The 13,691-nt window shown below is 27.5% G+C and overlaps 1 protein-coding gene across 1 annotated transcript; it reads left to right on the top strand.

Annotated features, from left to right (window-relative positions):
• The first annotated feature begins 3,075 nt into the window (after nt 1–3,075).
• Nucleotides 3,076–13,405, top strand: LOC113376577 (cullin-4A). Its single transcript, XM_026616543.1, has 11 exons — nt 3,076–3,491; nt 5,498–6,197; nt 6,341–6,527; nt 6,718–6,910; nt 6,978–7,114; nt 7,218–7,382; nt 8,458–8,685; nt 8,765–8,872; nt 8,952–9,122; nt 12,829–12,981; nt 13,171–13,405. The coding sequence occupies exons 1-11, from the start codon at nt 3,227–3,229 to the stop codon at nt 13,264–13,266; spliced, it is 2,403 nt and encodes an 800-aa protein (XP_026472328.1). The 5' UTR covers nt 3,076–3,226; the 3' UTR covers nt 13,267–13,405.
• Nucleotides 13,406–13,691: the final 286 nt, after the last annotated feature.

Raw genomic sequence — 13,691 nt, 5'->3', positions numbered from 1 at the left:
CATAATTAGTTTTAAATGTTTAAACTACTGATAGCTTGATCTTACAATTATGTTAATTAGTGTAGTGTAGTGTAAAATTGTTTTTGTATGGAGGTACCTATCTTTCAGTCCAATATGATGTATCAATTTTCTTTTCTAAATTAATTATAAAAAACTTGTTACGTAAAATGTGTTACGGTGAATGTGAATTCTTGGTAAAAGTGCACATTTATGCTTATTTATCTATGGTGCACATTCACAGGTGAATAGGCGAATATGCACATTTCCCAAAACGCTAGGTAAATGTGAACTGAATAACTGAATGCACATTTACCATTGTGTTTTGGAAAATGTATACTTTTACATTTTAAATATAAATTTAAATATAAATTTGAATAAAAATAATGAATACTTAATGAAGAATAATAAACAGCTGTTAGCAAATAGTGATTGCTAGCAAATAGTGATTAGTGATAAGTGAAAAGTAAATAGTGAATAGTTAAATAGTTAATAGTTAATAGTTAAATAGTTAATAGTTAATAGCAAATAGTAAATAGTTAAATAGTTAATAGTAAACAGTTAGATAGTGATAACTGAATAGTTATTTGTTAATAAATAAATAGTTAATGGTTAATAGTTAATAGTAAATAATAATGAATATTAATATGCATATGACTAAAATAAATAATATAAATATAAATATAAATATAAATTTAAATAATAATAAAAATATAAATATAAATATAAAAATAAATATAAATTAATATTTCACCTACAAGTGTGCCATATTTATCGAAACTGCACGGTAAATGTGAGATCAACTCACATTTACTTAATTTCAATGGTAAATGTAAGTTGAACTCACAATTGCTAAATGAGCCGGTAAATGTGCACCTTTACCGGGGAATGTGTACGGTCACCGAAATATGCACATTTACCGTATATATTACATAAAGTAACATTTAACATATATATTCAGTGGCGTCGGAAGCAAATTTTTGATGGGTGGGCTCGTTTTTTTTTAGATAGGCAGGCAGTGGGTTTGTTTTTTTTTAGACATATCAGCCCATACAATTTTTTGAGATTGATGGGTGGGCTGAGCCCCTGCAACGGTTCCGACGCCACTGTATATATTATTAGTTATAGTTACTATTAAAAAAAAGAACAGTTTTATGGTGATCCTAGTTTGAACGTCGTTTATTATTTACATTTATATTATTTTCATCTACTATGTAATAAAATAAAACTTTTTAATTTATTTTAACTTTTCTTTAATTTATTTATAATTACTATAGTATTACTATAGTATATAGTAATATAGTAGAATAATATAGTAATTACTATAGTATATCATAATTATGAATAAGCATGACAAGTTTCTGAAATTCACATTTATTTTTATAACGATTCTGGCTTGCTTATTAATAGATAAAAAATGGCAAATAATAATAGTCATTCATTATTGCAACAACATAACTAACACTATGTGTAATTTAATGTAACATATATCAAAGGAAAAATGATTAAAATAATAAAAATGATCACAGGAAAATATATTTTTGCCAATCTCGCAAGTCTTGTCAGCTCTTAGTTAACAATTCCGAAATGTTCAATACACTTGCGCAAACACTTGAGTATTTTATGAGCACGGCAAAAATACGTTAAGGTTACACACGTTTCCACTTGCGCATGCATTCTCTTATTTTATCTTAATTACAGGTGCGTCCGGTGCATCCTCAACTAACGAACATTACGAACAAGAAAATACAAAGAAGAAGAAACACGAACACGAACGAAGACGAATCATTCCAAATAAACTTGAACAAACAACAAACGCCTCAAAGCAGCGTCGGCTCGAATCTTCTTTGTTCGAGGATGTACCGTAAAACGTCAGTATTATTTAAAGTGGCGGGAAAGAGAAAAATTATTTCAAGTGATCAAATTTACAAAATATGAATAAAAATAATGAATAATGAATGAAGAATAATAAATAGCAAAAAGTGATTAGTGAATAGTGATTAGCGATTAGTGATTTAGTGATTAGTAAACAGTCAGTAGTTAAATAATGGATAGTGAATAGTAATAATTGAATAGTTAATAGTAAATAGTGATATGTCAATAACAGCTATATCTTATAATAAGCACAACATAAACTAATACAGGACTACAGATATTAACATCAAAAAGAAACAAAAATCTTTGTCTACATTCGTGGTAGCGTCCACATTGCATATACGAGTTCAAACATGAACGAACAATTTTTTTTGATGTACCGACAAGTTGCGGAACATTGCTCGCTATGTTTGTTTGTGTTCGTTCGTTTTCTTTGCGGCGTCCACACTATGCTTGTTGCCATTCGTTCTGGTACGTATGTTCTTGCTATGGTTTGCTCCATTGCACGAATTCGTACGGCGAATTTGTTCGCCAAGTGCGCAGACAAAATTATTGCAAGCAAAAGCAAACCACGCGCACGTTGCGAACAGGGTTTGCCGTGCGCGTTTGTGCAATGGGGCGCACCATTAAGGTGCGCCACACCTAACGAACGAACACGAACGAACATGTCGAACAATAAAATACAAAGAAGAACGAACAGGAACACGAACGAACGCGAATAATTCCAAACAAACGCCTCAAAGCAGTGAGGGCTTGAATCGTTTTGTTCGAAGATGTACCGTGAAACGTCAGATTTATTATTTAAAGTGGCGGGAAAGAGCAAAATTATGTAAAGTCATCAAATTTACAAAATTTGTCAATAACAGCAATATCTTATAATAAACACATCATAAACTAATGCAGGACTGCACATTATAACATCAAAAAAGAAAAATGTTTGTCTACATTCGTGGTAGCGCCCACACTGCACATACGAGTTCAAACATGAACAAACAATTCCCTTTGATGTACCGACAAGTTGCGGAACATTGCTCGCCATGTTTGTTTATGTTCGTTCGTGATCGTTGTGGAGTCCACACTATGCTGTTGCCGTTCGTTCTGGTACGTTCATTTATGTTCGTTCGTTAGGTGTGGAGGCACCTTTACAATCATTTATTTTGTTTATTTCACAATATCTTTTATTCCGAAAGGGCAACACTAGTTACACTCTCGTATAATCTTAATCGCACACTATGGGAATTTATCAAATATAACTCACATTTAGTTTTCTTGAACGTCAATTGTTTAAGTTCTTCTAGTATACAAAATAATAAATGTTTAAAAAAATCAGGCTTTGACCCTGTGATGCTTTCTTATGTCAATGTTTAGCAATTCTTCAGCCTTAGGCGACGACGCCACTAATTTAGGTCTTAAAGTGTCACTAGCAAGAAATATTTCGAGAAAAAGAACTCATTCCGAGGACAGTATGAATGAATTTAGCGATCTTAATAATCTGGACAATAGTACTCAAAAAAGAGCTAACTTTTCAGCACTATCGCAAAATGGAGTTTTTAGAACTAATCCTGTTACAGTTTCAAAACCAGGACTTACTAAAAAATTAATTATTAAAAATTTTAAACGTGAGTATTTATACATAAAATATGTACATTATATTTAATGACTTATAAATTATGTGCATATATATATATATATATATATATATATATATATATAATATGTGTGTGTGTGTGTGTGTGTAATAATTTTCTTCAGATGTGGATAAATATGTTGATAAAACAAAAAACTTGTTAACAGACAAAAAAGAAATCTTTTATATCTGGATGGATATATATATCGTTTGTGCATTGCTAAAAATTATAATTATAGTTTTCAAAACTATCTGTTCATTCATCTGTTCTAAAATAAGTTCCAATTGTGTGATGTTCTTATAGTCAATGTAATATCCAGTTGATACTAAAATTTGTTCATATTTGCAAATTTACTTTCTATAAAGCCCTGTGATTTATCTCATTTTCATTCCCTCAATGTTCATTTATTTACAATCACAATTCTTTTGTTTTCGATTTTTTTGGCATTAATATTTAGTAAGCTAATTTATATTCAAATATCATTATAAACTTATTTTGTAGTGATATATGTAATGTAATTTAGTAAGTAACATTATTTGTAGATTGCCCTCATTTGGCATCATATGTCAGAAAAATCAAATAATTTAATTATTTATATTTTCAATAAATTATTTATTTTTTAAAGGTGTAATTTGATAAGTTTTTGAGGTACATCAAAATGCACAAATTCAGATATATCCTCATGAATATTTCAAACATCACTATGAAAGTAATTTGATATATATATATATATATATATATATATATATATATATATATAATATATATGATCTAGTAGATATTTTTGATGTTAAGATATATGAGTAAGTTTTTGCAGGGCGATTAATCAAAGAATGAAAAACAAAGATTTATAAATCAATCTTTAATTCCAAACGTTTCGACATTCAATTTAATGTCATCATCAGTAGATATTAACTTTGGTAGCTTACATCTAAAGATGTGTACACAACACTAGAAATTAGCCCTAACAGTTATACAACTAACTAGTCATTTTTATCATTTTTGTATATGAAATGTAAAAAGAATAATGATAATTTTATTTGACAAAAATGTGAAAAGTTACTGCCACAATTTGTGTACAATTCACTCCCCGAGGCGCTTCTCATATATATATATATATATATATATATATATATATATATAATGAGATATAAGGGAAGATAACCCGACATCGGGCCATAAAAATACCCATTATATATATATATATATATAATGGGTATTGCTGCCCATTGATTCAGAGAAGAATAGTGTAAAAGATATCCTATTGTCACTTCACACTGAGGTGCCCAAAATGGGCTATTTTTAATTGGAAACATATTTTTGATCTATATTTTCAAGTAAAAAATCGACATCGCTGCAGCCCGATGTCGGGTTATCTATAGGGAGGTTCAAAGTCGCAACCTCTTCCACACGGGTTCGCGCGTTTGACCATTACGCCATGGAATACTCATATATATATATTATATATATATATATATATATATATATATACATAATATGGGTTTCTAATTAGATTTCCATTAAATGTCTATTACCTACCCTAATATATATATATATATATATATATATATATATATATATATATATTAGGGTGGTCCTTAAAATGGCCATTTTCGAATTTCCCTACTCCCAGGGGCTCAAATGCTTCCAAATAGCTTAAAAACAATTCTCTGAAAGTTTTAGCTCTTAATATTAACGTTTAGATAGAGCGCAATTCAATCAAAGTTTTGTATGGAAATAGCATGAAAAAATTTATATAAACCGTATATAAATGTATTTATATATATATATATTTAATATGGGTTTCTAATTAGATTTCCATTAAATGTCTATTCTATATATGTATATATATATATATATATATATATATATGTGTATATATATATATATATATATATATAATATGGGTTTCTTATTAGATTTTCTTAATTTCAGTAATTATTGGAGCAATATTTGTTTATGTTCAACAGTAATTTAAAAAATGGATATTTTTTTAGCTAAACCTAATTTGCCAGATAATTATCAAGAAAAGACATGGGGAAAGCTAAGAGAAGCAGTCATAGCTATTCAAACTTCAAAATCTATTGTTTATACTTTAGAAGAACTTTATCAAGCTGTTGAAAATATGTGCAGCCATAAAATGGCTTCACAATTATATGTTAATTTAACAGGTTTAACTGAACAGAATGTGAAAGCTAATATTGAAAACTTTCTGTCAATGACCATGGATCGAGATATCTTTTTGAAAATGATGAATGAAAGTTGGCAGGCTCACTGTAGGCAAATGATAATGATTAGAAGCATTTTTTTATATTTAGATAGAACATATGTTTTACAAAATCCATCAATACACTCTATTTGGGATATGGGTTTAGATTTGTTTAGAAACCATATCGCACTAAACAATTTAGTACAAAATCGAACTGTTGATGGTTTACTGATGCTTATTGAAAGAGAGAGGCAAGGAGAGTCAGTCGATAGAACTTTGTTGAAATCTTTATTGAGAATGTTATCTGATCTTCAAATTTATGAAGAAGCTTTTGAAGAGAAATTTTTAACGGCAACTGATCGTCTTTATAAAACAGAAGGTCAATATCTTATGCAGGAGTTTGAAGTTCCAGAATATTTATCTCATGTTGACAGACGGCTTCAGGAAGAAAATGAGCGATTATTGCATTATTTAGATTCAAATACGAAGTGAGTATTGTAATAATAGATTGTAAATCATCATTGTGCATGCATATATATTTTCTGGAGATTTTTTTTTGTTAAATAGAGATTATATATATATATATATATATATATATATATATATATATACATACATATTTTTATTTTAGATGGCAGCTTATTCATTCTGTTGAACGGCAACTGTTATCAGAACATTTGACTACTATATTACAGAAAGGTCTAGAAAATTTATTAGAACAAAATCGACTTTCAGATCTTACATTATTATATTCTTTATTTTCACGTGTTAAAAATGGCATGAATGAACTATGTACACATTTCAATTGTTACATCAAGGTTAGTTCATATTTTGTGAAAATGTATATAGATTATGATTAACTTATGCTTACTTTATATTGTTTATCTATTAACAAGTGATTTTAACTCATGTGGGTTTTCATTTTCAACAATAATGTTTGTTAAATTATTTTCAATGTGTGAGTTTGTTTTGTATTATTTTTTATATAATCTTTTATATAAATTATAGAAAAAAGGTCGTACAATTGTGATAGATCCAGAAAAAGATAAAACCATGGTACAAGAACTTCTAGATTTTAAAGATAGAATGGACAATATAGTAAAAACATGTTTTGTGAAGAATGAAAAGTTCATAAATTCTTTGCGTGAGGCATTTGAATATTTTATTAATCAAAGGACTAACAAACCTGCTGAACTTATAGGTTGTTTATGAAAATATTAACAATAATTAAAAATAATTAATACTAAGTTATGTCCATTTTATTATAGCTAAATTTGTGGATTCCAAATTAAGAGCTGGTAACAAAGAAGCTACCGAGGAAGAATTGGAACGAATATTAGATAAAATAATGGTGCTGTTCAGATTTATTCACGGAAAAGATGTTTTTGAAGCATTTTATAAAAAAGTGAGATTATAATAATTTATATACAAAACAGAAACATTAATTGTTTATTAGTTCTGTTTATGAAGTGAATGTTAGTTTCTTATTGTAATTTTTTTGCTATTAGGACCTGGCAAAGCGTTTATTAGTAGGAAAATCTGCAAGTGTGGATGCTGAAAAATCAATGTTATCTAAATTAAAACAAGAATGTGGTGGAGGTTTTACATCTAAGCTTGAAGGAATGTTCAAAGATATGGAACTCAGTAGAGATATTAATATTGCCTTCAAACAGGTATTGAAATATATTTATATATATATATATATATATATATATATATATATTTATGCGTGTGTATTTATATATAAATATATATATATATATATATATATATATATATATATATATTATATATATGTGATAATTTTTTTGGATGATGATAAATATGCTAATAAAACTATAAACTTTTTAAACAAGCATCCATCCAGATAACAAAAGATGAAGAAAACTAAATTTTGTTTTTTGAAAGTAAATTTAATGATCCATGCGTTTCATGTTTCAAGTCCCAATTTGACTCTTCTTCAGTGACAATAAAACAACATAAGTAAATATGCACTAAACACTAAACAAAAACGATACATATAAAAATTTTTACTTAGAGATATGTAAATGAAAAATAATAAAAATAAATATGAGTTGCATTTATAAAATTAATTAAAAAGGAAAATAATAAATTTGAACCTCACATCTCAAAGGACAAACCACAAAATCATATTTTTATTTTTATTAATTTTATTATTTTTTCATTAACATGTCTCTAAGTAACAATATTTATATGTAACGTTCTCGTTTTAGTGTTTAGTCCATATTTACTTGTGTTGTTCTATTGCCAATGAAGAACAGTCAAATTAGGACTCGAAACATATGGACCATTAAACCCACGGATGGACTGTCAAGATAATATTTGTAATGTAAATAATGAAGTAATATAAGACATAGATTCAAATTATAAATAAATCATAACTAAAAATTTGTAATTTTTTTTTGAAGAATTTAATATATTATTAGTATTGTAAAGTTTTCAACATTACAAGATCTATTTTTATACAATATTTCACACCAATTAATAAAATAGTTTGTATTTATCAATATATATATATTTTTATATACTATAATATAAGTTCTTCAAAAAAAAAAATTACAAATTTTTAGTGACGATTTATTTATAATTTGTTTAAATATTACCTTATTACTTACATTACATTAAAATATCACCTTAGAAAATATTTTGATGCATTACATTAAAATATCACCTTAAAAAATATATTTGATTATTCTCATTATATTATTGTTCATATTATTTTTACAGCACATGTGTAGTATCATGGATAAAGAATTTAGTAATATTGATTTGACTGTGAATATTTTGACTATGGGATACTGGCCTACTTACCCTGTTGTTGAGGTTAATATTCCATCCCAATTAGTGACTCTGCAAAATGTCTTCAATAAATTCTATTTAAATAAACACAGTGGAAGAAAATTACAGTGGCAACCTACTTTAGGTCACTGTGTGTTGAAGGCTTCATTTGATCAGGTTTTTCACTTTGTTTGCTGTTATTCATAATGTTGTTCATTACTCTATGACATTATATTAATTGTATTTATTATTTCAGGGACCCAAAGAATTACAGGTTTCATTATTTCAAGCCTTGGTCTTGCTGTTATTTAATAATTTAAATATAACCACATTTGAAGATATTAAAACATCAACAAATATCGAAGTATAAAAATATTTTATTCTTATTTTATGTCTTCTATATTTATTAGATTCATTTTTCATTTTACTTGTTAATATTCTAGGATGGTGAACTTCGTCGCACTTTGCAATCTTTAGCTTGCGGCAAGGCACGTGTATTACGGAAAAATCCAGCAGGTCGTGAAGTACTAGATGGCGATAAATTCCAATTTAATAATGAATTTACTAATAAATTATTCAGAATAAAAATAAATCAAATACAATTGAAAGAAACGGTAAGATTAAACTTAAGAAACAACAAATTACAGAAATTAATGTTTAATGGTTGGAAGTCACCTATCATGTGACAAAAGCTTTAGCGCTGCATTTCGTACGTTACCTGCGAGGTTTAACGATCGAACCAATCAAAATACGCGTTTTATAAAGTTTATTCGCGCACGATTGACTTCTGACCTGTCACTGTTTTACTTAATTTTCAATACAGTAGAAGTTCCTTATTCGTGGGGGATACGTTCCGTAAAAATTCCGTGAATAAAGAATCCGCAAATACAGGATGGCATTTTATATGGAATCATAGGGATATGTTCCAAGGTGACTAAATAATCCGCAAATAATGAAAAAATCGTCAAATACAGGAAGGCATTTTATATGGAATCATAGGGATACGTTCCAAGGTAACTAAATAATCCTCAAATAATGAATAAATTTGCAAATACAGGATGGCATTTTATATGGAATTGTAGAGGATACGTTCCAAAGAACACAATAAAGAAAAATAAATATTGTTGAGAACTATTATTTAATATGCAATATTTTAAATATAATAGATCCCATATTAAAATTAGTTAGTCATAAGTTTAGTATCAAATCTAACATTAATATAAGACTTTATATTAATTACAATATATTAAAATAAAAGTCAATTTATAAAAGTTTTATATTAATGTTAGATATGGTACTAAACTTATTACTAATTTTAATATGAGATCTGTTATACATAAGATATTGCATATTACATAATAGTTCTCAGCAATAAAACAAATATCATTGCACATTTTAATTAATTTTGTTGAAGCTAAGGCAAAGATTTGAAGAACTTTGCAATATTGTTTTGCTTCTTTAATTCTGATACTCATTGTCAGTCACATCAGTAATTTACCTCTTAAAAATAACACTTCATATACAGATCAATGCCCATATAGAAATTGCACAGTTCATTTTTAATTCTTCACTGATTTTTCAAATTAAATGTCAACTTTCTATGGTTGTAAAAGCAGTTAAAGTGAATTGCTCTTCTTCAATGGGCTGGGAATGTGGATTTCATGTCGATTTGAGTCAAATTTTACTAAAAACCTATTTTATTCATTGAGTAATAAATAAAGTCGTTTTTATTCTATTGGTTTACATTAGTTATGTGCCAAATCGAATCAAGCCTTTAATGACCTGATTCGAATCAGATTTTACTTGATTCGAATCAACTCGTATCAAGCCGCGAAATATTTACTATGATAAAATATGCATGAACACAAATTTTTCATAAATATAAAAAAAATGTTTTAAATTAATTCAATATTATAATAATATAAAAAAATAATAATAATAAATAACATAAATGTACAAAAAAAATAAAATAAATGGAGAATTAAATCATGCGAGACACCCGGCTTTAATACGCTTAAATGTATCATTCAACTTCAATCGACTTCATATAACTCAAACCGAATCATTCCGACTTCAAGCTGCTCGAGCAATATGACTTCAATCGACTTCATATGACTCAAACCGAATCATTCCGACTTCAAGCGGTTCGAGCGATATGACTTCAAACGACTTCGGAACAGATACAATGCGTCATCGTTCTTGCGTGTTCATTTATTTTACGGAGCGCTGAAAGCAATTTTGTTTGTAAAATATCAATACCTAATTTTGATAATAATTAAGTGTTTTAGATTTTAAATATCATCAGAATAAACCACTCAAAATTATGAAACGAGTTTCGGGAATCATTCAATATAATTCATTTTTGAAACAATTACTAAACACCAGAAAGCCAGTAAATTAAATTTAACTTCTGATTGTGTAAGTAGTGGCAAATTCACATTAATGAAATTAACTTTCAGCTCTGTTTAGATGCGATCTTTTACTGATTATATAGTAAAATAAACAATCGACCCATGATTCCAAATATTATTTTATATGCTTTAGTGATGCACAATTGTTTGGTAATCTATTGTAAATTAATAATTGAAGATATGTTTGCCTCCTTCTGCCTTCTGCCTTCAAAATTAAATCATTTTTAATAATTTTCAGAATACACTTTTTGATAGTAATTTATGTTTACAATTTCTACTTTGTCGGTTATATTGGTTAAACTAATAATTTTGATTATAAATTTGGATCACTTTTACTAAATAAATACATCCATGATTTTTTTTGTCCATATATATTTTTGATTCGAGTTGATTCGAATCAGGTTTTTTCTGATTTGAATTGAGAATTTTTTGAGTCAGCACATCACTAGTTTACATTCTCAAAAACTTTTAGTTCGATACATACAGTAGAAGTTCTTTATTCACGGGGGATACGTTCCGTAAAAATACCGCGAATAGAGAATTCGCAAATACAGGATGGCATTTTATATAGATTATAGGAAAAACGTTCCAGGATGACAAAATAAACCGCAAATAATGAATAAATCCGCAAATACAGGATGGAATTTTATATGGAATTGTAGGGGATACGTTCCAAGGTGACAAAATAAAGAAAAATAAATATTGTTAAGAACTATTGTGTAATATGCAATATCTTAAGTATAACAGATCCCATATTAAAATTAGTAATAAGTTTAGTATCCAATCTAACATTGATATACAACTTTATATTAATTACAATAATATATTAAAACTTTGGTCAATTTATAAAAATTTTATATTGATGTTAGATGTGGAACTAAACTTATTACCAACTAATTTTAATATAAGATCTGTTCTACTTAAGATATTGCATATCACATAATAGTTCTTAGCTATATAGAAAACAAAAACCATTTTTAATTATAGTTCTTGTACATTTTAATTTGATATGTTGAGACTAAGGCAATGGTTTGAAGAACTTTGTAATATTGTCTTGCTTGGCAGTTTTTAACTGCTTCTTTAATTCAAACTAACACTTAACAGTCACATCAGTAATTTGCCTCTTTAAAATAAGACCATACATAAAATATGCCCATACAGAAATCTCACAGTTCATTTTTAATTCTTCACTAAGATTTTTCAAACTAAATATCACGTTTTTATTACTTGTAAACGCAATTGAAAAGAATTTATCTTCATCAATGGACTGGGAATTTCGTGTCGATTTGAATCAAATTTTACTAAAAATATATTTTATTAATTGAGTAATAAATAAGGTTGTATTTATTCGAATAGTTTACATTCTCAAAAATACCGATAGTGCGAAAACGGCCAAGGCAACGGAGACGGCTTATGTCAAAGATTTCTTTGTTAGTTCAAAGTGGCATTTACGGCATTTACAAAGGATTTTGGATTCGATACATATTGGAATCCGCGAATAACGAAATTTTTAGTCGCGAATATAGAAATTGGGTCACAATTTTTTTTTGTCCGCAAATAGCGAAAACGCGTATACAGGAAGCGCGAATAAGGAGCTTCTACTGTATATTAAACCCAAAAGTAAACAAAGAAAATAGAAGAAATTTTGATAGTTACAATAGCAATTCGTAACATTTTGAAAGTAGTTTAAATATAAGTGTAATATATGTAAATAACATTTAATGAAAATGTTGTTTTGATTAAATGAGATTTCTTACATTTACTGAAACCAGCTATGACCTGGTGAGAATCACATGTGAAAAGCTAGCAACCGATAAGGGCTAAAAAACAAAAAAAATATTTCAATGATCTTACTTTTATGTTACATGATAATTTATGATATCACATTACTTTTTTTCTTCTCTTACAGAATGAGGAACAAAAATCAACTGAAGAAAGTGTTTATCAAGATCGACAATATCAGATCGATGCTGCGATTGTAAGAATAATGAAGATGAGAAAAACCCTAGGACATAATTTACTGATCAGTGAACTCTATGATCAGTTGAAGTTTCCTGTCAAGGTAATTTTACATTTTTATGCCAAAATCATAAACAGTTGAAGAAAAAATCACATTATTTTTAACTCAATATGATAATTGCACAATAAAAGACAGCCCTGCTTACAATTACACATAACAGCAAATTAACATCATTTTATAAAATAATACATAACATTTCTAGTAAATATTTTATCATTTATCTTGTTGCAGCCAGCTGATTTGAAAAAACGAATTGAATCTTTAATTGACAGAGATTATATGGAACGTGATAAAGACAATCCCAATCAATACAATTATGTTGCCTAAATAGCCTAGAATAATATAATGAATTAAAAATTGATTTAAATAACGCTTTATTGTGTTATATAATTTAAATCGAAAGTAAATTTATTTATTTATTAGTTGCTATATCTATTTGCAATTGTAAATACAGTATAAAATAAAGCAGGTATCTTTTTAAATTTATAAATATTGATATGTATTAATTTTGTGAAGATGTCAATTGTGTAATATGTAAATGGTATATGAACCGCATGTTGATGCATGGAAAGCCATACTTAATTTTTTCAAATCACAATTACTTTTTCAGAATCAATATCTATTTTTACAGTGACTTTTATGTGTTTAATATTATAATAGTTTTAACATCAAATTTTTGTTTATTCAAGCAGCAATTTGAACAGTAACATTTATATATTTCTTGAAAGATTGATTGCAAACTGTGGACATTT

This window comes from Ctenocephalides felis, unplaced genomic scaffold (assembly GCF_003426905.1).
Source record: "Ctenocephalides felis isolate EL2017-DRISC unplaced genomic scaffold, ASM342690v1 CF-g0.4_SCAFFOLD_01886, whole genome shotgun sequence".
NCBI classification, from domain to species: domain Eukaryota; kingdom Metazoa; phylum Arthropoda; class Insecta; order Siphonaptera; family Pulicidae; genus Ctenocephalides; species Ctenocephalides felis.
This window is presented reverse-complemented; position numbering and strand designations above follow the sequence as displayed.